General features: G+C 35.1%; 1 protein-coding gene across 1 annotated transcript in view; it reads left to right on the top strand.

The window, feature by feature from the left end:
- Positions 1–12,981, top strand: part of LOC149775636 (uncharacterized) — a 29,479-nt gene extending 16,498 nt beyond the window's left edge. The window contains exons 7-18 of the mRNA XM_089943505.1: positions 1,946–1,963; positions 2,420–2,440; positions 2,789–2,818; positions 3,134–3,154; positions 4,879–4,896; positions 5,222–5,242; positions 6,865–6,891; positions 7,264–7,287; positions 8,736–9,048; positions 10,739–10,918; positions 11,455–11,732; positions 12,498–12,981. Coding sequence (XP_089799631.1) covers positions 1,946–1,963; positions 2,420–2,440; positions 2,789–2,818; positions 3,134–3,154; positions 4,879–4,896; positions 5,222–5,242; positions 6,865–6,891; positions 7,264–7,287; positions 8,736–9,048; positions 10,739–10,918; positions 11,455–11,732; positions 12,498–12,981 — 1,435 coding nt within the window. The remainder of the gene's footprint in view (positions 1–1,945; positions 1,964–2,419; positions 2,441–2,788; positions 2,819–3,133; positions 3,155–4,878; positions 4,897–5,221; positions 5,243–6,864; positions 6,892–7,263; positions 7,288–8,735; positions 9,049–10,738; positions 10,919–11,454; positions 11,733–12,497) is intronic.
- Positions 12,982–24,920: the final 11,939 nt, after the last annotated feature.

Below are 24,920 nucleotides of genomic sequence, written 5' to 3' on the forward strand. Positions count from 1 at the left end.
TTTGCTTTCATCAGCCGTCGAACGAATTTAATTTTCCTTGATGTCGTCACTGAAATTGGTTAAAATCCCTGTTCACAAAATCATCCTAACTATGGCTTACCCACCGAGCTGTACTAAATTTGCTGAATTTGAACCAAATTTAATATGCAGCTTTATATCTATCACACGTTGACTAAGTTAAAATTTCAGTATTCAGTGTCGTCATAAACAGACTTTGAGGCTCTTGATATATTGTTCTCCAGACTTTATTTTCACAGCGTTAAGTAAACAACGTTTTCACGGATTTCAGCTAAAATTTGCATGCAGTGCTATACTGATAAGGTCTTGAACAACATTGAATTTTCAACGTTCCATGGCATCATTTTTTTATAGCAGTGATAGACCCTAACTACACATACTACAACACAAATATAAGATCTGTTTTTATATTGATGTGACCTTGAATAAGCTTGACATCCAGTTATTCTATTGTAACATTTATAAGCTGTGGCCCCTTCTTGCCCATTAGAGGTGTGCGGTATTACCGGTATACCGGTTTACCGCGCTATTTTATTTTCTGGTGGTACGTACAAGTGTACTGTTTCACTCTACCAGTACTTCGGTTGTTTCCGTCTGCTAGGAATATACGGAATTTCCCGAGTAATCTTGTTACGAATTAAGTGATATTAAAAACATATTTTCATTTTACATCACAGAATAGTTTTAAAATATTATTCTTTAATTAAACAGTGTGTATTTTGTCACAACTTAATTTTAAATAGTGCATCATAAGTATATTAACCACGTGTTTGACCCGTGTCACTCACGCCGACTTGGTGGACAAATGGGATCTTGTGGAAGATATATTCGGACCAAATCTAGATTTTTGGAAACATTTTTGGAAAATGACACTTTTTAATTATTTACTAACATTACTTAAAGTATCTAGCGCACGCATTCCTTTGTAAGACTGCCAATCCTTAGAGCATTTTCCGGAGAGCCATTCTTTTCTGTTTGAATTTACGTACTTTCGCAAGTCCACTGAATATTTTCTCATTTCTCGAGTCAGTGTGTTCTATGTTTACTGACCCTCTCTGACAAATGTCTTGCCCGGGTATTAGCATCCCACTCAAAGTTTCCCTGCCTATTATATCAATAATGTATCTAGTAAATTGTAGGCTTCATTTTCAACGCTTCCTATTTTATCAACAAGCTATGTAATGTCAGCACAGTGTCTTTTACAAGGCGTACGCTAGAGTGTAATATTGATCATCCCATTTTAATTAAAGTTTCCTTTTTATTGATGACAACGTATACAACAATTTACATTGACACAGCAAATTCATCGACTATAAGATACTGACCATTTGATTTTTTTGGGGGGAGGGGACACATTTTTATTTTGAGCTGTTTTATTTTCGTTTCTTTTATCACATGGTAATGAATTTATTTCAAATAATATAATCGGTATAATATGGTGTTATTTTGCTAAAATTAGAGCCAGATCTTTTTTCAATATATTGACCGACGATAAGAGATTACATTGCTGGTCCTATGAGATTACATCTAAGCTTACAATATCAATAAGAAGTAGAGAGAAGGTCCAATATCATTAATTAGGAGAGCGATGACCTGTTGTTTCAAATTTTGGGTCTTGCATTCTAAAACTATTGGTGGAATTCATATGCGGCTTTAAATAGTTGAACTCTTGTTTTATTTTGATTTCAAGCATTTAGTTTCTTCATAGTGGATAGTTGTTGTGGATTATTTTCTTATACTCGGCTTAAGACTCTGGTGTGGAAACTAAAGCAAGAGAACCTATTATAGTTTTTTTACAACAACATTGCCGATCCAATTGTATCGAAACTTTGCACTATAATTTCCAATTAAATTATATCGAGAAAGTTCTTAAAATCGTATTCAACGTTTTCTCTACTTTATTAGTTCTATATAATATAAATTTCAGACAATTACAGGTAGAAAGGTAAATTTCTCTCTCTCTCTCTCTCTCTCTCTCTCTCTCTCTCTCTCTCTCTCTCTCTCTCTCTCTCTCATACGCACACAACAATATTTTTTGGCGTTTACAACCGCTCATTAATTTATTCTCCGCAAAAAAAAAATACAAAAAAAATATTCATAATCAGAGTGTGTGTATTACGTAAGTCAGTTGAATACCTCAATCATGTCATTCCTGATTTCCAAACTAAAATATATTACATCGTAAATTACCTTTATAAATTGAACTGCATAACTCTCAATTTTAGTTTTATAAACGTAGAAAGACTTACTTCCATGTAAAATAACGTACGTATATTTTCATACATGCATAAGCGGTGCAAAACTGGGCGTAAATAGTGAATATGTTAGCCTTTTCTTTAGTGATTTATTTAAGTGTTCTTAAATAAATGGTACATCTTAAATTTAAATTTTCATTCTGCAGGGAAAAACAAGAAAACAAACGGTAAGAAATACTTTCCTTTTATCTTACATTTATATTTATCAAGCCTTATATTTCTCTTTCATAAACGTTACTTTTTTCTTTGTTTAAAAATGTAGTCGTAATCTCATTGTTCGAAGGGAGGTAACTTTTAAAAGTCAATAGAGTTTGTAATACAATAACTGACAGAACATTAAATGGATATTATTCAATATTATCAGAAATTTTAATGCACGAATCGTGTACTTTGAATTCAAATTTTCGTTGTTGAAGATCTGAGTGCTTTATCATAGTGCCATGTATTCTCGTCTTGACATGGGCATTAGTTGTCTGCAAATATCAGCTTGATATTTTAGGCTTGATTCATTCCAGATTTAGCAAATGGTTCAGAGAGAAATACGAGTGAGTATGATCTCTTTCTCTCTCTCTCTCTCTCTCTCTCTGACACACACACACACACATACACACACACACAATAAGATAGAAACATTTTTACTCCCTTAATAACTTTATTATGTGACATCGCGATTATATCAATGAATATATTTGAGTCAACGGCTCAATCCTAGTAGCCATCGCCTTTTTCAATATGGTTATTTATTTAATTTTTGTCTGTTTATATGTCTGCCCAGTACGAGTATCCATGTTGAATTGCATGTTGTTAACATAATACAATCTCTGCTAACTTAATTCTCTTTAACTTTTTTGCGTTTTCAGAACCACGGACCAGGACAACATGTAAGTATATTTTTTATTGCAGTAGTCAAAATCTCCTTATTAATTTTCCATTTTAATGTGATCGACTGGAAGTTTTGTTTTTGTTGTATATAATTTACTGTAACGCACCGAGGTACGTGCTTTGTGTAGTTCCATCTCCGTTTTATAAATGGAAAGATAATGATAATTTTCCGTTGAGTCCCTCTGGAGCAGTTGTTATTTGTGAACCATGGTAAGAACGTAGACAGCTATTTCTGGGAAAAACCGAAAAACGAATTGTTGTGTCATATAGTTTGTTGGACCCCTTGAGCATACTGCATACAGCGTGCATAATTATTAACATTTAATACCGTGTAGTGTCTTTAGTCAAAACTTTGCTTTTAACTGGACTTGATTCTTGAGGCGTAACACATACAGATTTGACTTGACCTGTCACGACACCCTGTAATCATGAAATAATACAAAATGGTTGTTCACTTATACATAGTTTGGATACGGTGACAAAAGCTTGTAATGGACAATCAATAGCCACATAACGGTCGTTTTGGACTGATATCTTTGATACAAATGGTTCAATATGTATGTGAAACAAAGTAAAAAGCTTTACTGAATGTCCTTAATGAGCAAGTTTCATGTATATAGAGATTCCAGCTAAGTTTAATTATTGTTAATTAGGACCTGACCTATCAATAAACACAAAATGTATTCTCTTGCATCTTATCTATTTGAAGAACATTGTTAAACGTAGACAATTGTCTTGAGGAGATCTTTATAAATGTATAGTTCCAGAATGAATCATATTTGAGTTCGAGTGTGCACACACCTGTAGCTGTGCCATAAAGACAGGATCAGGTCCCACTTTCACAAAACATCTCCAAATCTCTTCCTCAAGGTTTTTGGAGATGATTCAAATTGCTTATTTGGCAGAAATTAAGACTTTCAGACAGAATTCAACAGACACCATTAATTAAAATACAGTCTTAAAACATGAACACTTTGAAGAGATTTGTGCATTATCTTCAACCCTTTGCATCAAAACTGAATTGAGATGCATGTGTTACACGTTAAACAAAAGATGTGATTTTCTACCCTTTCCGCTATTTCTTCCTGTGGCAAAACACAAATAGTATTATTGTCTGAAGTATCATAAGCATAATAACGACGACGAGTCTTGAGAATGTTATTAAAACTAGAATGTACTTTCAAAGTTCCATGAGTCCTCGAACTTCAAGTCCGAATATATTCTCAGTGTAAAGGTGAAGTTAGGAAATGTTGTGGCTTTCACAAGTTAGAATGTGTTTCTGTTGTAAATATGAAATTAAACATAGAGATTATATCTATACTGTAAAGAACATATGATCTCAGTTATATTAGTAACATAATGTATTAGTTGAATTATACGGCAGTCTAGAGTCAATATACTTGTTATTTCCATATATTGGTCACACGTTTGTATTCTAGCTATAATAATGATTGCAATGTATCCAGTACTTATAAAATAGTTACACAGTCACTTGTAAGTTCGTCCACCGATTCGATTATGTAAACTCTTTGTATAGCCATGTTGATAGTTTGCGCTAGTCAGTTTGAGGTATATTGATGCATAAACAATCTGCTGTTTTCGTTTCGTTATATATAAAAAAAACATGATATTCAATAAACAAATAAAAAGCATGTGTATTATATCAGTACATTTTGAATATGATTTGTTAATGAAATGCTATTATAATTGTATTTTTAAATAGACTGTTCGAAGAAATAAGGTATTCTCTCTCTCTCTCTCTCTCTTTCACACACACACACACACACACACACACAATGCACAATAATATGTTGATGGTTTCATGACGCAACTCATTTTATACGAAATGCATTATGAAGATTCTTCAAAAATAATCCGTATTACAGTCCACCTAAAATCACTTGCAAGTTCACTTTCATTTCTATACTATAATAAATAAGCAGCCATTCTGTATACAGGGGATTCATTGAGTTAAGTGTGTAACATTTTATATCATAGTTTTACAATTATTATTATTATTATTATTATTATTATTATTGTTATTATTATTATTATTATTATTGCAGAGATTGGTTCACAACAGCTAGGTAAGGCTATATTTTCAACTGGAATAAAATCACATCTGTAACATATGTGTATGTTAATTATGTTTTTTTTACAATTCTTTCGAATATATTTTGAAAAACGAGCTTTAGATACGTGGAATTCATCCAGGTAAATCTTAATTATTATATTTCTGTTTACATATACTTGTACCAATCTCTCTCTCTCTCTCTCTCTCTCTCTCTCTCTCTCTCTCTCTCTCTCTCTATATATATATATATATATATATATATATATATATATATATATGAAGAGAGAAACAAAAAATGATAAAATCATAATTAATAGAAGAAGAGAAGACGCATTTTCTCTTTATATGTCTTACTCTTTCGAACATTTCGTATCGTCTTTACAATACCCGTTGCCAAGAAAGTATTAGAAAGTACAGTCATTCAGCTTATGAGACAACTTGTACGATACTATCAAATATAGGTTTCAGTAATATATTTTTAGGATGATGGAAAGAAATGTTGTGTTTAAGGGACAGAAATGCAAATCCATATCTCTTCCAGAAGTTTTTTTTTTCGACAGCCAAATGCTATTTCCGGTATGAATAACCTCGGTGATAACTTCCAGTAAAACAAAGCTATTGAAAACACTTGATAAGCTTTTAAAATCGCAGTTCTGGACATTCGGTCTCGAAACTATCTACAAGTCCTTGTGCGAAAAAGAGACCAGCAGTTGATTATAAAACTATTACCATCTAGACAAAACCAGGAAAGTACTATTTGAATAAAATAATTTTCTGTTTGCTACTTTTGGCACTAACTTTTATTTATATGTCAAGGTCAGTGCACTGAATGTATTTGGGTCTAGGGATCCTGAAACTATTTGGATCTAGTAATCCTGAATCTATTTTTTGTCTAGTAATCCTGAATCTATTTGGGTCTAGGGATCCTGAATTTATTTGGATCGAGGGATCCTGAATCTATTTGGTTGTACGGATCCTGAATCTATTTTGTTCTATGGATCCTGAATCTAGTTGGGTCGAGTGACTATGAATCTATCTGGCTGTAGGGATCCTGAATTTATTTGTTGTAGGGATCCTGAATCTATATGGATCTAGGAATCCTGAATCCACTTTGCTCAAGCGATCCTGTATTCATTTGTTTGTATTGATCCTGAATTTATTTGGATCTAGGGATCCTGAATCTATTTTTGTTGTAGATTCTGAATTAATTTGGTTGTGGTGATCCTGAATCTATTTGATTGTAGGGATCCTGAATATATTTGGGTCTAAGTCGAATATATTTTGTTGTAGGGACTCTGAACTTATTTGAGTGTAGTGATCCAGAATCTATTTGGGCCAACGAATCCTAAATCTATTTTGGTGTAGGGATCTTTGGGTAGTTTCGCATTGTCTGTAAGGTTTAACACTAAATAAGCTTTATGTTTCAAATTATGGTTGTGCGCCTAACTGTTAAAATATAGCTTTACACATTTTCAATATCTGTAAATGTTTCTGTAATACAAATAAAAAAAAAAACGATGAAATAACTTCTATCTAGCGATTTAGCATACAGATCCGCTTAAATGCTATGACACAGAATGTTTCTTTTCCACTATGTTGCAGAAACGTCATATTACTATGCATGTGAATTTTCAGATCCATTCTTGATGCAAGATTTATCAGGTATGTTAATGTGTAATGAATTTATCTGTGTTTGCGTGTGTGTGTGTGTGTGTGTGTGTGTGTGTGTGTGTGTGTGAGAGAGAAATGGTAGCAAAAATTCTCCTTTTTGAGAAGAAAAATACTTTATTAAATAATAAGCAATGTCAAAAATACCGCTTTTTTTCTAAATGATGTTGTATTTAGTGAAACAATTACTTCATAACAAACAGTTTGGTGTCAATAAAATAGCAACTCTGTCAAATTAACATTTATTTCTCTTTACACGAATACAGCAGTATTGGTGAAGGGGGTGGAGGTACCCGTTTTCGTTACACTAACTCATCAATGAATTTTGCCTAATATTATTATTGACTGTGTTTCTTTATCTTTTAGGGCTCAAAGTAAAGATGTCATATGGTGAGTGGTATTTTGGGAAAACGTGAAGATAGGTATCGTCGCAGTAGGAACGATCGCCCGACTCCGCCTTCATCGTAACAATGCAGTTTATGTTAAATTCAAAGTCATTATTATGGCAAAGGCTTCCGTCGAAAATGCAGTGCATTTCTAGCATACACTGAAAATGGATGAGGACTTTGAAAGTTTAAAAATTTGAATATGTATGATTCATATTGTGGAAGCCATGGCTATGCCGGAGTAATCGGGGATTTCTCTGACATTTTGTACTCCGTTTTAGAAATTTCAACAGTTATTTTCGTTTGGAAGGTTCGAACGTATTTTCTGTCGCAAACATATAAACCAGTCAATATTAATACAAGGTATTCGCTTTAAACAGGGGATATCACACTCAAGCAACATTGTCGAACTCTACCTAATTTATATCCATATATATAATTGGGTTTTTTATTCTTTAGTAAATAAGGAAAATAGGAAATTAACTCCAACCTTCAATCCCAACATAAATTTCCAAATAGGATAAATGGGGTGGGAGAGGTCAGAAGAAATTTGGTCTTGTGTCGAAGATGCTCCAACAAAAGAAAAGAGATACCAGTGAGTTCTCACATCTAGAGATGATGCTAGTGCTACAGATAACTGAGTTTTCTCCTCTTCCCCTCCCCTATCTGTTTTTAAACCTTTTATAAATTTTAACATGCAGTGCAGAATAATGTTCGTCCATTGTATCCTATATTATTCCATTTGCTTTAACATTTATAATGTTTGACTATTTTTCGCTGACTATTTTGATATTATTGGGAACCAAATACTGTTTAAGTGCTCAGTATGTAATTCTACTATGGGTACAACGTGCTGGATAAGCTTTTTCCTCCCTATACACGATATTGCTTCAAGTCTTATCTGAATACTAGTGTAATACCGCATTCATCGGTTCAATATCCCGTATAAAACGTTGTGGAATATTGATTTGGTGTATGCCATACATACTGGATGGTCCTGGTTTTCTATTGTACGATAGAAATTTGGTGGTATTGTGTATTGTATCGGTTATGTTATTCCTATTTCGTTATCGATACTTTACAATAGCTTTTCGAATACACTTCATTTCAAAATTTAGGTTATTTCTAAACATTCTCCAAAACATATTTAGTATTTATTTAGTATTTATGATAACACATGTTACGTGTTATATATATATATATATATATATATATATATATATATATATATATATATATATATATATATATATATATATATGCAGGGGTTCAATAATATTTACATATATATCGACTGTAGGTTAAAATCATGATCTCATGATCTGCAATAAGCTGAAGTCTTCGTTGACTCGCATTTATAACATACATGGATAAAATGGGAGTCGGATTAACAAGACTAGAGTTTACACCATGTCTGGCACAATGTATATTACCGAAATGTACAATTTTCAGTGAAATTGTCCTGTATGACGAACCTAGAATCACAGCACGAGTTCAGAGTTCAATGGAAAAGAAACTAGACTGCATCAAAGCGGAACCGTTGTCCAACCGGGATCGGACCGAATTGCTATCGGGCAGGACGCCGTCATCATTATCTGGAATGCAATACCTTAGCGACATCTACCAGATTAATGGTGGTTTCAACTTCAGCGTTCCTTGCTGTGTGAGCATTCAACTGAAAATGAAATATAATGAGAAAATCAGCGATTTGAAGGCAGTTGTAAGGGACAATGACAAATGGACTGAAATTCCTGCGAATCTGGAGGTAATTATTCATGCTATTGGCCTAACCATGGAAGGTCTTTATATATTCTTTGTTCATTATAATATTCATTTTTATACTTTTAGAATGGTTTCAAATAATACTAAATAATGAAATTAGCAATGGCTTTAGGTATAACTTCTAAACTGGAAGAAAGAAATTCAGTCCTTATTTTTTAAGATTACAAATGTCAAAGCTACTCTATAATTAAACTGAACTGCGGTGTGCGCAATTAATTATGTCTTTTCAGAAATCACTGCTGACCTGTGATTTTTAAGTTCTTAAGTGTGGCAAGATAAAAAGTTGGAATGGCAGTAGGGTCAATTAAGGGTAAACTAGAGTTCCTTTGCCTCGTTGCGAGATGTGTGGTGCTAAGGTTCTATAGAAGATTGTAGCTGAGTATAAACTCGAAATTATTATAGTAGGGCCAGGTCAATTAAGGTCATTTGGAAATCTTAGGTAAGTTATTTTAATTTTGACAATTAGAATAATATTCCTTTTGTAATAATCAGCATTGACTGTTTTGATGCTGTACGTTTACGGATGCATTATTCATTGTATTTTCTCCAACCTACCTGTATCATGTATTTTGGTCTTATTTCAGGACTGGATTTCATTGTCAGAATCTAAGGCATGACGTAACTTAAGTCTTATCAAAAGCTATTATACTGGATTAAATTTACACTTCAATTAAGATCAGCTAATCAAATGGCTTGATAGTAAATGTAAATAATGTTTTAAAAAACATTCTGATGAAATAAGGACCAGGTCCGCTAACAAATTTAGTAACACGTAAATGTCCTGCCACCATGCAAATCGGAACTAAAGATAATGTCACCCTTGTTGTAGACAGTATAGTATGTATAGTGTCTACCACAAATTCAGCACAGTCCTGGTTATATAATGCAGAACATTAAAAAAATTAGCTGGTTCAAGCACTTTGACTAAATCTCCATTAGGAAACATCTCCATAAGAACGAAATAAAATATCCGACAAAGAGATAAAACATGAAGATGTTGCACCATTTCCCATCAAAGGAACGCAGAACATAAATAAAGGATAAAAAGGTGCAATATACAAGGTTCAAATATTTGTGTATCAATCACAATCTTTAAATAAAAAGTACAACACGTTCTTAGCTGGGACACCATCGCATGATGTATCCAACATCAAACAGGTTTTCTCCACTGGATACCTCTTAGTGACGTGCAATAGGATTCATATGATCTATTCTTTATCCACGTACCCGGGGGTGGTGGTAAGAAACGAGATTTTTGCATTCATATAAATATTTCAGATTCCGAAAAGAAATGGAAATATATCATATATGGCTTTTCATTTTTTTTTCTCCTTTACTTTCTATGTTTCCTACTTCTATCCGTCTGCTAGGGTTTTTGTTCTCTAAGAAATAATAAATATAAAGAAAGAAGGAAGGATGGAAAGAAGGAAGGAATAATAATAATTCCGCAAACTTCCAATATGGTGAGCACATCTTTTAAAGGACGATGTCTTTTAATAACTATGTTGACGTTTAAACATTGCAACCGTTAGTAAAAATCACAAAATCATATTCTGGCCACATGTAAAGACTGGTGACAAATGAACACAGACAGCATGTAAGAACTTCACACCCTACCAGCTAAGAACCTCATCAAGCAATACCTTACTCATGCAAAAACGTTTTACTGACAGAATGAATATGCCGTTTTTGGACTCCGAAGCATGGACTGCGTATATGTTGTCACCGTTCCCAAAGCAACGGAGGCTGAAGTAACAGAAGATGGTTACGAGTATTCGTCTGATGCAGACGAGAGAATATGTCTCAGGGTCCCAGCAAAAGCCGTGGATCAACGCACTTCCATATCAATCAAGGTTAGAATTCTCTCTCTCTCTCTCTCTCTCTCTCTCTCTCTCTCTCAGCCTGTTTTTAGTCTCGTAAGTTGGCAGTAAAGTACATGTTTTACAACTGGATGGTCCACAATTTGGGTCCAAAAATCTTCATATAAAAATGTAAAATCTTTTCGTTATCACCTTGAAGTCGCTACCCGCCAACATGTGTACCTGTATATACTATATGTATAAAATAATCATGATGATGCAAATTTATAAAAGACTGACACTTGTGCCATGGGAACGATTAATTTTATTGCGTGTTTAGATAACTACTTTAAATTTGTTTCGTTCTCTGTGATTTAATATTGACCTACTAAACGAAATGATTACAATGACTGAATCACTAATGTCGTGTATTTACACACACACACACACACACACACACACACACACACATATATATATATATATATATATATATATATATATATATATATATATATATATATATATATATATATATATATATATATATATATATATATATAACGTACTATGTGTTATGTTTTTATAAGGTTCTGCTCCCCGATGACGAGGTAGTTAAAAAAGTCCAAAAATTCAGGGACAAATATAATATAATGTCCATTTCCCCTTGCTTGTGCGTGGAATACAAGGATTCGGGGAAGCTAAAGAAACCGGTCACGGTGAGTCTTCCCCTTAACCAGCCACCCAACAGTCAGGATTACGAGACGATTCTCTTAACACTGTACGACGACTCTGTGTGCAAAGTGAGAACCACAGTACGAGTCGGCGAAAATAGCGTCGTATCGTCGGATGTTCCGTCACCGAAGAAGCAAGTTCGACATTTCTAGACTTTTTTTAAAAATTGTTTTTTTTTATTTACATTTATCGTAAATACAATTATGTCAAACCTACACAATGTGCGTTCCTAGACCAAGACTCGTGTGGTCATCTTTGGCATAGTGTAACCGGAGACAATAAAGAATGTCACCTACTTAAAAGGTGTGCCTAGTTGAAGTTGTACTTGCCAGAGAAGCGGATATAAGACAGCTAATGAGGCGCAACACAAGCGCTTACTGAATGTCAGTACCACTCGTTCATATTTTCATAATTATTTATTGCTTGTTTACGGATACGACTATCATTTTATCTTTTGTCTTTATGTGAATAGGAAAAGGCAAACTATCGATGGGCAATATTTTTGGATTTCCCCCTCCTGCAAACCCAGTAAGCTTCTCTGAGTAATTAGTTTACATTTTGTTTGTAAGAAATTCGTGACATATTTCTTACTGAATGTCATCCAAGTTTCCTTTAACAAGGCCGTACTAGTCACATGCCTAACAAACTCCATAAAATTGATAGCTTTCTGCGTACAGATTTATGTAAATAACAAACCAACATTTTAATAGATGCTAGTAGTTGAACAAAATTTAAGAAAAATAGTCCAAAAGGCTCTGACAAAGAAAGGTACAGCTGCTATTACGCAATTATTCGCTCCTTGTTTTCAGTGTAAATCATTCAGTGTTCCACAGGAATAGATTCAGTTTTCCACAAGTCAATTACATATCATAGAAACATTTCTTTTGTTACATTCCAGTCAGCTGTTTGCCCTTGTTAAGAAGACTTCTGACGTGAAGCTTCTTCACGACGAAACCTTACTGATCCTTGGTAGCGCCAGGTATTACAAGGTACTCTCTTTCCGCGACTCAAAAAATGTCAGAGCCCTCCTCATAGAGTGTACACCTATGGCGAAGGTACAGCAAGTCATCGACGAGCGTAAGAAGGAGGGATATGTTCTGGAACGCAACGGAGGTGAATCTAATCCGCTTCTTTTACGTCAGGAACAGAGACTTCGAATGGACATCACGGGAAACATAGAAAAGGATATCTCTGTCGGACAAGTCTCCTATTTCATCACCGTGTTATTCAGCTCGCAGGACCAGAAGACCTTCTTTCCTTACAAGGTCAAGGGAACAATTGAAGGGACACCTTCCGGAAACCTGACTATATCATCGGATAACTTTAAAAGGGGAGATTTATGTTCTGTGTATTTTGATCCTAAATTTGTGATAGATAATTAGTAGAGAAACACAGGACAGTAATATATTATGTGCATCTTCGTATCCATATTACTTGTCTTGGACTCATATGCCCTGTAGGGGTTCCATGAGGTTGCAAATAAGTTCGAGAACAGTACTAGTTGTTAGCAGAAGTAGTATATTTTATTAACTTGCCATTATTGCACACTTTTACGTGAAGATCACCTAAAATCTACATATTTATGTATAATATATTCTCTTTGAGTATAAATCACTGCAAAAATTCTCAAAACAGACAGGTCTGGATTTGTTGTTCAAACAAGTTAATGATGTATGTAACTTGATGTAACTTGTTAATATATTTCAAGCGGCTATTATGACCTTTGGACCGGATACTTTGAATATATTTCGTGTTTCTGCTGTATTAATGAGAAAGTTGTACAGCTTTGTATAAAGCATATGTAATTATTCTAAATGCTTACTTAATTAATATATAGAATTCTTATGCAAGTTCTATCCGGTATGGATGCTTTGCAATGGTCACCACTTCATTATATACTGTCCACATCAAAATTGACAAAACATTTGCAGTTACTTGCAAGTGCTTTAATTTGGAGTAACATGATATACAAATGATAAGCATTTATATAACTATATGAATTCATGGTGTGTATAGCTCTTTGTCAAGAAAAAAAGATTGTGATACATTGATGATAAAGGTGCGAATGAGCCTCAATGCCAACTTCAGTGGAATTCGTTTCAACCAGCACAGGTGATAAACAGTTTCTACGATGATAGTTCATCTACATTCTGACAATTCTTTTATTATTATTTTTCTTTAAAAATATGTTTTACAGTATTAGTGAACGTTAATGGAAAAATGCAAAAACATTACATTATGTTTTGACGTTACTATTAAAACACCTTAATCCTAAAATAGGTAAATTATATTTTGGAGAATTTGTGGAATTCACATGGAATTGATGTGCAATGGTAAAGCGTTCTAGAAAATGCTGATCAATTTAAAACATTGAATTAGTATGAAAACCTGTGCACAATCGCACGGAGTTACTTTAGGAACATCACTATGTAGGTACACTTACCAAAATAGCATGGTGCCACTTTAGGAATAGCACTCAGTAGATACATATGCCAAAATTGCATGGTGCTTCTTAGGAACATCACTGATATATATATATATATATATATATATATATATATATATATATATATATATATATATATATATATATATATATATATATATATATATATATATATATATATATATATGTATGTATGTATGTATGTATGTATGTATGTATATATAGCATGGTATCACTTTAGGAACATCACTCAGTAGATAAATATATCAAATTTGCATGGCGTCACTTCAGGAACATCATACTGTACAGACACATTACCAAAATCGCATGGTGTTTCACTTTTTGGAACATTATTCTGTAGATGCATACGAACTTCTACATTTTGTGACCAAAGAATGAAGCAAATGAAGTTAAATTATTGACAAAAGCAAGAACATTCTTTCTGACCTGAAATTAATGTTTATATCCATTCTAAGTTTTATGACGTATACTGTGGTTTTTCAATAGAAAGTCTCTTGACATAATGTGTCCCTTCTTATAGCGTTGGTTTTATCATGCAGTAAATTCAATTAGCTAAATAATGTTCAGTGATATCTCAGCTATCTCTAAACTGAATTGGTCCCATCTGCATAAATTATATAGCTTACATGGACATGGTCGTGAAGCCCATTAAATTGGTTAAATAGTTTCAGTGATGTCTCAGATATGTCTAAAAATTATTTTGCAAATTGAAAAAGTTCCATCTTTCTGACTTTTATAGCCCACATGGACTGGTCATATAGCCCATTAAATGACCTAAATAATGTTCAGTGATGTCTCCGATATCACTGAATATAAAAACCCGTATGCTTATGGTCATGCAGCAAACTGATTTCAATGTGTAATATTCAGTGATATCGCAGAATGGGTTCAGTCTACCTAACTTCTAAAGCCCATGTAAGTATGGTCGTGTAGACCATCACGTTGCCTAAAAAAAGTTGTTCATAATCTACTTACTTCCTTTTAGTTTGGCTCTTCTGTAATAAGGAAATTCGTTAATACGATGGTTTCACATACGCTATATTCATTTGTTTCGGTGGTTTTACTTACATCCATATTTCATTATGACACGGCCCTGCTTATAGCATATCTCATTAAAATATGACATTCCTTTTAATGCAGTATACTTTCAATGGCTCCCAAGAACACTGTTTATGTCTAACCTGCTTATTTCATTATTCTATCCTTTTCGATCCTACCCATTCCTTATTTTTGCAACGCGTCATTTAATATTTATTTCCTTATATATTTAAAATTATTTATAGGTACACTGGTCCGGATACCTATTATAAAGTTCTTGTCATTAGTGTTTTAAACAGAATTTGTAAAGCAACGAGAAACCCATGTATCGTCATAATAAATGTTCACTTCCTTATTGACTTACATACTAATACGTGTAAATCGTATGTCACTACAATAAATGCTTACTTACGTATACCTTGCATAATAATACGTGGAAATCATGGGTCATTGTAATAAATGATTACTTATTGACTTATATATTAACACTTGGAAATCATGTCACCATAATAAATGTTTACTTATTGACATGCATAATAATAGATGTAGAAGGGTGAGTTAACCTAATAGTAGTTGTTGTTGTTTAACATAACTTTAACAATTTTAGCAATATCGCTTTCTGCAGTCTGTTAGTTTATAGATATGTCAAGTACTGGGGTATTATGCCGCAGACACGTAGCATGATGTCCCACCCAGTCACATTATCCTGGCACCAGGCCGAAAAGTCCTAACACTAACCACTTAATACCAAGTGCCAAACGAGGCAGCTGCTAGTACTATTTTTATAAATATTTTTTATGACTCGTACTAAAGCTATGAATTATAAATCGTTATAATTGTACAAATAATGTACTTGTTAAAAAATGCGTTTAGAAACATGTAATTTGATTCATCCTGGAGAGTTCAAACTATTATGGGTGATAGAAAGTCAAAAATGATCTTGACTCTTGAACTGTTATAGTTGTTTCAACACAAACATACATATTATCAAACAAGTGACTTTGATTTGTACAAAATGGTGCAATCTAGCACAAATCGATTAGAAATCTGAGACTTTATTTGACATCAAATTTAGAAATGTGATTTGTGCAGTGCTCGTTGAAGGGTGATTTGAAGCACGTTTGATATGCACGCACATCGCATCTAGAACTAAAGATATGGTTTATTACAAAGAGAAACCGTGTATGCTGTCGCATTCCTCACTAGTTTATAGAATTCATCATTCATTTTGCGTAAAGGTAATTGATTGCAAGAATACGTAAATTACAATTTGTAGGAAGTCGAGAGTGACAAATCTGGGATTACCATCTTTCATAATCAATTTTCAAGGAATATATGAAATAGTATGACTCATTTTTCTTCAGATTTAAGTTGTTAATTGAGTCTTTGTCATGAGTTATTATCTATTCTGCTCATGAGCTTCTGACGTGTCTGTCAATACATGTAAAAATAAACAATGTTCTTCTCTCCCGATGGTGTTTGTTACAGAGTGAAACATATAAATAATTATGTTTCGCTTTCATTCGAATTCATTCCGATCAACATGAACTGCTATGTTTCTCTTGTAAGGGAGGCTTTTACTATGATGGGTGTTTGCATATGCAGCATTGGGTGTCAGACTTTCGAGAACAAAGTTAGACTTGGAATGGATTGCTGACAGCGAAGTTCATTGCAAGGCGATTTTATACATTTTCGTGACTGCTTCTTTCTCAAGAGATTTTACAATGACTGCTGCAATTCTTTGAAAGCCTTTGGGGACTTATGTGCTCAGATAGGATCATTCTCCATAAGCTGATATTGATCTTAATGGTACTAATCTAGACAGTGCTTTGCAGAAGTCATGTCACTTTTTGATGGAGATTGTAGAATGTCTTGAAAACTTTTTGGGTTGCAGTCATTCGTTCTGTGCTGTTATATGATAGCTATGTGCGGGCATTCTTGAGTTGGTTGCACAATCTGACGATTGGGTTCGAAAACAGTGCAGCTATCATGGAGTGGGGCTTATGGCTGAAAGTACGTCCATATCTGTTTGTCTTTAATGATCAGGTTAAAAACATATCTATATTACGATCGGATCACTTTATCTAGCTCGACCCTGACTTTGGATGCAGATGCTGCATCCATTTTCAGACTGATTGCATTCACAATGATATGGCCAGTTCATTTTCTCGCTTGCAGGTAAATGGTCGAGGAATCCGAACATCACTCCAGTTCCATCACAGCTTCGACCCCACGCCTTTCTGAAAACTGTGAGTGCTTGCTAGCAGCCTTCTTAGCTCCAGTCACGGAATAAACATACAGAAGAGCATGGACAACATGCAACGAGATTTTCATGGTCCACTCTGTCGATATCGTGTGCGTTTTTGGTCTATGGATCACTTGATTCATTACAAACGTACCCATGAAACTCTGCATGCTTTCTTCCACGGCATATGTACACAATGTACTTCACCAGTCAAACCCAACGTCATTTTTTCTAACCAAATAACAAACCAGGGGTGCATGTTGTTTATTACTTATCTGGTCAGTGTCCTTTCTCCGTCATTTCATAAATTTAACTGCAATATCGCCCACTGACCAGTCAGACACACTCTAGTCCAGAGGGGCTAACGGAAGTGAAATGCATGTAGTTAAGAAGCATATACGAATTCCTGTCATATTGTTGACATTTCGATTCGCTGTCTTTAATTACGTTACTTGGACCAGTCGTGTTATAAAGGTCATGGTCAGTGTCCTTTCTCCGTCATTTCATAAATTTAACTGCAATATCGTTCACTGACCAGTCAGACACCCTCTAGTCTAGAGGGGCTAACGGAAGTGAAATGCCTGTAGTTAAGAAGCATATACAACTTCCTGTCATATTGTTCATAATTACGTTACTTGGACCGATCGTGTTATAAAGGTCATGGTTTCTGCCTAGCTGCTAGTGTTCTTTCAAACTGGTGCATTTATTAGAGTTCTATGCAGATTAGGTTATATATCTTTAAAAAGAATATTTGAGTTCATAATCCATAGCCTCTTAGAACTGTGCACCTTGCTAAATGATCCCTCCACCCACACCTTTCGACGAGTCTCTTCTGTTTAGACTAGATACTGCTATCTACTTGATGAATAATGAATATATTTCTTTCTTTGTCTTACTACTAACATCCGGTTCCAGACTGTGCCTCCAACATAATTACCATTGGACTCTAAAAACACAAATCCGGATCTGGTTCCGAACCTTGATTGGATGCACAAAATCATTACCACTTCGGTACGTAATATGAACAAATTTTGAGAACTATTAACTTATTTTTCTGTGCAAGATTAGTTTTGAATTGGGATTATCTGAGTTTGAGATTATGTGAATTAGGACAACTTGAACATTTATGCTGATTTTCACATGTAATTTACCACTGATACTGTTGTTGTGATTTCACCATGCTTTATCGAACATCTGTTTGACATATATGCAGATATTATATTCCACCACTTTACAATAAGATGTTCAATATTTCTGCAGTGGTAGTTATCTTGAAAATCTTGTGTTATGTATAACTATAAATTTGATAAATTTTATTCATGACTGTAAATTGTAGTGATTATCTATAGCTGAAATTTAGTACGTGCCTAGATTCTTTTTTAAGATATTAAGAACGTGAAATTGCATAGGATCTATAAATAGTTGCTTATGCAAGGGTTGACAGTTAATAATAGTAATATCAGCGGTAAACATGATGACAAGTTTGAAGCTTTTTCCAATTGTACCGGTTCAGGTCAGATAGGTTCTTATAGGAATTAATTTATTTTCCATTGCAAGATGTGGGTCACATGCATAGTTATTTTGAAATATTATATTGAGTAGTAAGATCTATCACGTGGGGTATATTGCGACATATAGTCGTAAAAGACTCCCGAATGCGTATGTAATGAGATATCTATTAATCAGATTCATTTCATCTTTAGGATTCATTCCTTTCTTTGATTCTTATTTCATGCGTTCAAATCAGTCTGCAGATGTGGTTAAATGTTGTATTTAGATAATTTCAGAGGCAGCATTGCTAAGGATTATTCAGTGGAAATAGAAAGTGCTCATTGGACTATAATATTATTCTGGAAATATTGTAAATTATTCAAGCAAGTTCTGGACAGCACCATTCTGACAACGTGATGATTCTTGGCGAATCAGTACATTTTTTTTCGGATCTGAAACTTATACGGAACATTGCGATTTTCAGGGCTTTAACCGAACTATTTTTAATGATTATTTGGATTTAATTCATAATACTGTTAAGTTTCTCTTGAATTTTCATTTTATAATGTTGATAATTAAATTGTTAAGTTTTGCAATGCGTGTTGGTTTTGCTTCTTTCTTGTACTTAGTTTATGATCACAGATCTGTAACATTTATCATCGCTTCTTCTCACTCTTCGTGAAACTCATATTCGTATTGATGTAATTTTACAGAAATATGTTTTGTTACTACGGGTAAAGGTGATTGTTGACATCCAATATGGCCACCGTGAAGGTCATCTTGACTATCTTGTTATCGCAACTCCTTATGAGTGGTTAGTCATATCGACATGGAGTTTTCACAAAAATATTTCCTTTGATGTCATGTTAGTGTTAAATGAAACGGTATTGATATAACATCAAATATGGCCGCCATGGTAGATGTCTTGAAACTCTTGTTATCGCCACGCATCCTGAACGGATGATCATATCGGGTTTGCACCAAAGATTTCTCGTCAAGTCTTACTGTTAAAATATACAAATAGTGCTCCTCAGGAATCTGTTATGGCCGCCACAGTGGCCATTTTGAACATTTTGTTATCGCTTCATCTCCATGACAGATGCTGACATTAACACAGGGTTTCACTGATAGACTTCTTCAGATGCCTAGTTGGTATCAGAGGAAGATGTTACTGATCTCACATCTAATATGGCTGCATTGATAATCATCATGATGTCACGTCGTGACTAAATGAAGATAGTGCAGACCTGAGATCCAATGTGACCAATGTGGTGGTTGTCTTCAATATTTTGAGCTACGTACCATGGTTATATGCAAATATAGCGAAATGGGGTTTTCACGCGAAACCAGTTCCTAATATTTATATACTCCAATCTTTCACCGTCATTGGAATTGTGCTATAGCTGTTTCTTCTGGACACATGATCTTACATGCATGGGACATTTATAAACAAAAAAAAAAGACTTCTTACGATATCCAGTTGGTCCTAAATAAAATGGCGATGATAATACATCAAAAAAGAGAAGGAAAAAATGTAATTGGGTAATTCAGAGCCACCATCACGTAATACATCATTGTAAAAGATCGTGCTGTAAAAGGGCACCTGGTAAATGGTTAAAGCTGGGTGAGCTGTCATGAATAGCAAAGCTTATAATATGTTCATGAAGAGAAATTTACGACAGATATCGGTTCAAAGTCCAGTTATCCCTATATACCTAATATATTAATACCGCCCTGTTCCCAAGGGTATGAGTTATTCTAAAGAATGATATGTACTAATATTACAATACGACACGAGTAGTATAGGGGGCCACTATAGCCTCAATGGGAATTAGCATTACAGAACCCCCCTGGGCCACTATAGCCTCAATGGAAATTTAACATGGAGAAAAACCCTGGGCCACTATAGCCTCAAGGGAAATTGAACATGGAGAAAAACTCATGGGCCACTCTAGCCTCAAGGGAAATTGAACATGGAAAAAAAAACCTGGGCCACTCTAGCCTCAAGGGAAATTGAACATGGAGAAAAAACCCTGGGCCACTCTAGCGACAAGGGGAATTGAACATGGGAATAGAGTGTGGGTCTGTCTAGGGACTAGGGGAATTTAACATATGGAAATTGAACATGGTGGGTCTGTATAGCGTCAAGGGGAATTCAACATGGTGGGATTGTCTAGGGACAATGATGGTAGAGGGTCAAACACAACAGAGACAGAGACATACATGCACTAGTACAAGCGTGAGCTTTATATATAAAGCATTACCAAGACCTGAAATCTTGCTGGGGTGTTCAAAAATTTGCATAATTGTAATGATGCTATAAATAGTTATAATCAAGGAAATGCTCAACGACAAAACGGATGTGACTAAAAGTAACGCTAAAATGACGAAATTGTACCAGAATTTAAAGGAAAATAAACATATCCCCGAAAATTAGGTTACAATGGTTTAGAATAAAATGGTTAAAACTACTTACAATATCAACTTGTGTGACGATCAAGGATAAACACCAATGTATCTATTTATAGCTATAATCAGCTAAAATTCCTATGAAATCTCACTATCTATTTATACTACAACTTGTGGGTTATTCCTTTGGAAAATCCCACTATCTTTTAATAGCCTCAGCTTGAGTGACGTTCCTGTTTATGAACTCTAGTATATATGTATAGCTACAACCTGTGGAAATCCCCAAGACCATATTTATAGTCTCGAAATTTCCAGCGTCAGTGACGTCACTGTACTGAACATTAGGGGATAAATGTCAACAGTGTTGCAAGTGGCTGACCTGAATACACGCTACTGCAGGTAGGTAGGTAGAGTGTATTTGATAGGGATAAAGGGAGTTTTATACGGACAAACAGAGACCAATAGACACACACACACACACACACACACACACACAACGTACGCGCGCAGACATACACACACACACACACACACAAACAGACAAACACACACACACACACACAACGTACGCGCGCAGACATACTCACACACACACACACACAAACACACAACGTACGCGCGCAGACATACTCACACACACACACACACACACACACAAACAAACAAACAACGTATGCGCGCAGACATACTCACACACACAAACACACACACACACTATAAAATAGATAAAATTAGTAACTACTTACAAAATCAACTTGTGTGACGATCGTCGATAAACACCCATGTATCTATTTATAGCTATAATCAGCTAAAATTCCTATGAAATCAGACTATCTATTTATAATACAACTTGTGGGTTATTCCTTTGGAAAATCCCACTATCTTTGTATAGCCTCAACTTGAGTGACGTTCCTGTTTATGAACTCTAGTACATATGTATAGCTACAACCTATGGAAATCCCCAAGTCCATATTTATAGTCTCGAAATTTCCAGCGTCAGTGACGTCACTGTACTGAACATTAGGGGATAAATGTCAACAGTGTTGCAAGTGGCTGACCTGAAAACACACTACTGCAGGTAGGTAGGTAGAGTGTATCTGATAGGGATAAAGTGAGTTTTATAGGGACAAACAGAGACCAATACACCCACACCCACACACAACACACACAACGAACGCGCGCAGACATACGCACACACACACACACACACACACACACACACACAGAGGGAAGAGGAAAAAACAAACCCCAAATATACTATCATCACAAAAGGGAGATAATACAAACCCCAAATAAACTATCCACACAAACGTACGCGAACGCATACAAACCCCAAATATACTATCAACACAGAAGGAGATAATACAAACCCCAAAAAAACTATCCACACAAACGTACGCGAACGCATACAAACCCCAAATATGCTATCCACACAACGTCGCTAACGCATACAAACCCCAAATATGCTATCCACACTCGGGAGGAAGAAGAAAAAAACAACCAAATATACGATCTACACAACGTACGCGAACACACACACATACACACACACACACACACACACACACAGAGGGAAGAGGAAAAAACAAACCCCAAATATACTATCAACACAGAAGGGAGATAATACAAACCCCAAATAAACTATCCACACAAACGTACGCGAACGCATACAAACCCCAAATATACTATCAACACAGAAGGGAGATAATACAAACCCCAAATAAACTATCCACACAAACGTACGCGAACGCATACAAACCCCAAATATACTATCAACACAGAAGGGAGATAATACAAACCCCAAATAAACTATCCACACAAACGTACGCGAACGCATACAAACCCCAAATATACTATCAACACAGAAGGAGATAATACAAACCCCAAATAAACTATCCACACAAACGTACGCGAACGCATACAAACCCCAAATACACTATCAACACAGAAGGGAGATAATACAAACCCCAAATAAACTATCCACACGAACGTACGCGAACGCATACAAACCCCAATTATACTATCAACACAGAAGGGAGATAATACAAACCCCAAATAAACTATCCACACAAACGTACGCGAACGCATACAAACCCCAAATACACTATCAACACAGAAGGGAGATAATACAAACCCCAAATAAACTATCCACACAAACGTACGCGAACGCATACAAACCCCAAATATACTATCAACACAGAAGGGAGATAATACAAACCCCAAATAAACTATCCACACAAACGTACGCGAACGCATACAAACCCCAAATATACTATCAACACAGAAGGGAGATAATACAAACCCCAAATAAACTATCCACACAAACGTACGCGAACGCATACAAACCCCAAATATACTATCAACACAGAAGGGAGATAATACAAACCCCAAATAAACTATCCACACAAACGTACGCGAACGCATACAAACCCCAAATATACTATCAACACAGAAGGGAGATAATACAAACCCCAAATAAACTATCCACACAAACGTACGCGAACGCATACAAACCCCAAATATACTATCAACACAGATGGGAGATAATACAAACCCCAAATAAACTATCCACACAAACGTACGCGAACGCATACAAACCCCAAATATACTATCAACACAGAAGGAGATAATACAAACCCCAAATAAACTATCCAAACAAACGTACGCGAACGCATACAAACCCAAATATACTATCCACACAACGTCGCTAACGCATACAAACCCCAAATATGCTATCCACACTAGAGAGGAAGAAGAAAAAAACAACCAAATATACGATCTACACAACGTACGCGAACACACACACACACACACACACACACACACACACAGAGGGAAGAGGAAAATCCAAACCCCAAATATACTATCAACACAGAAGGGAGATAATACGAACCCCAAATAAACTATCCACACAAACGTACGCGAACGCATACAAACCCCAAATACACTATCAACACAGAAGGGAGATAATACAAACCCCAAATAAACTATCCACACAAACGTACGCGAACGCATACAAACCCCAAATATACTATCCACACAACGTCGCTAACGCATACAAACCGCAAATATACTATCCACACTCGGGAGGAAGAAGAAAAAAAACAACCAAATATGCGATCTACACAACGTACGCGAACACACACACACACACACACACAGACACGCACACCACAGAGGGAAGAAGAAGAAAACCATTATACACTATTCACACGCAGTGAAGAAATAACCCTTTATATATATACTATCAACAGAGAGTGAAGAAAATAACCCATTATATTCCATCAACACAGAGTGAAGAAGAAAAAGTTTTTTGAAAGCACCTAAGCCCGCACATGCAATGACCAACTCTGCCAAACACCTACACCCCACCCACCCCCACTCCAAACACTACAAAACCCATTTAACCCGTTATTTTATGGCATCAGTGTGTGATTTAGGAAACATCAAGACACAAAATGATGGACGAATAGACTGACTATTGTTTACGGACTTGCATGCCTAAAGAGCGTGCGTGAAGGAAAACATCCTTCCATTTCAATTCTAACTAAAACATGATCCAGAGGGATAGAGAGAGGTGAAAGAGCACAATTTCATAAAGTGTGAGTAAAAACAAAACACGCCATCCTTATTATACAATGTCAAGACCAAGAGACACTTACGTTTTCTTT

The sequence above is a fragment of the Sinohyriopsis cumingii genome, chromosome 19 (assembly GCF_028554795.1).
Source record: "Sinohyriopsis cumingii isolate HCF-2022 chromosome 19, ASM2855479v2, whole genome shotgun sequence".
In the NCBI taxonomy this organism is placed as follows: domain Eukaryota; kingdom Metazoa; phylum Mollusca; class Bivalvia; order Unionida; family Unionidae; genus Sinohyriopsis; species Sinohyriopsis cumingii.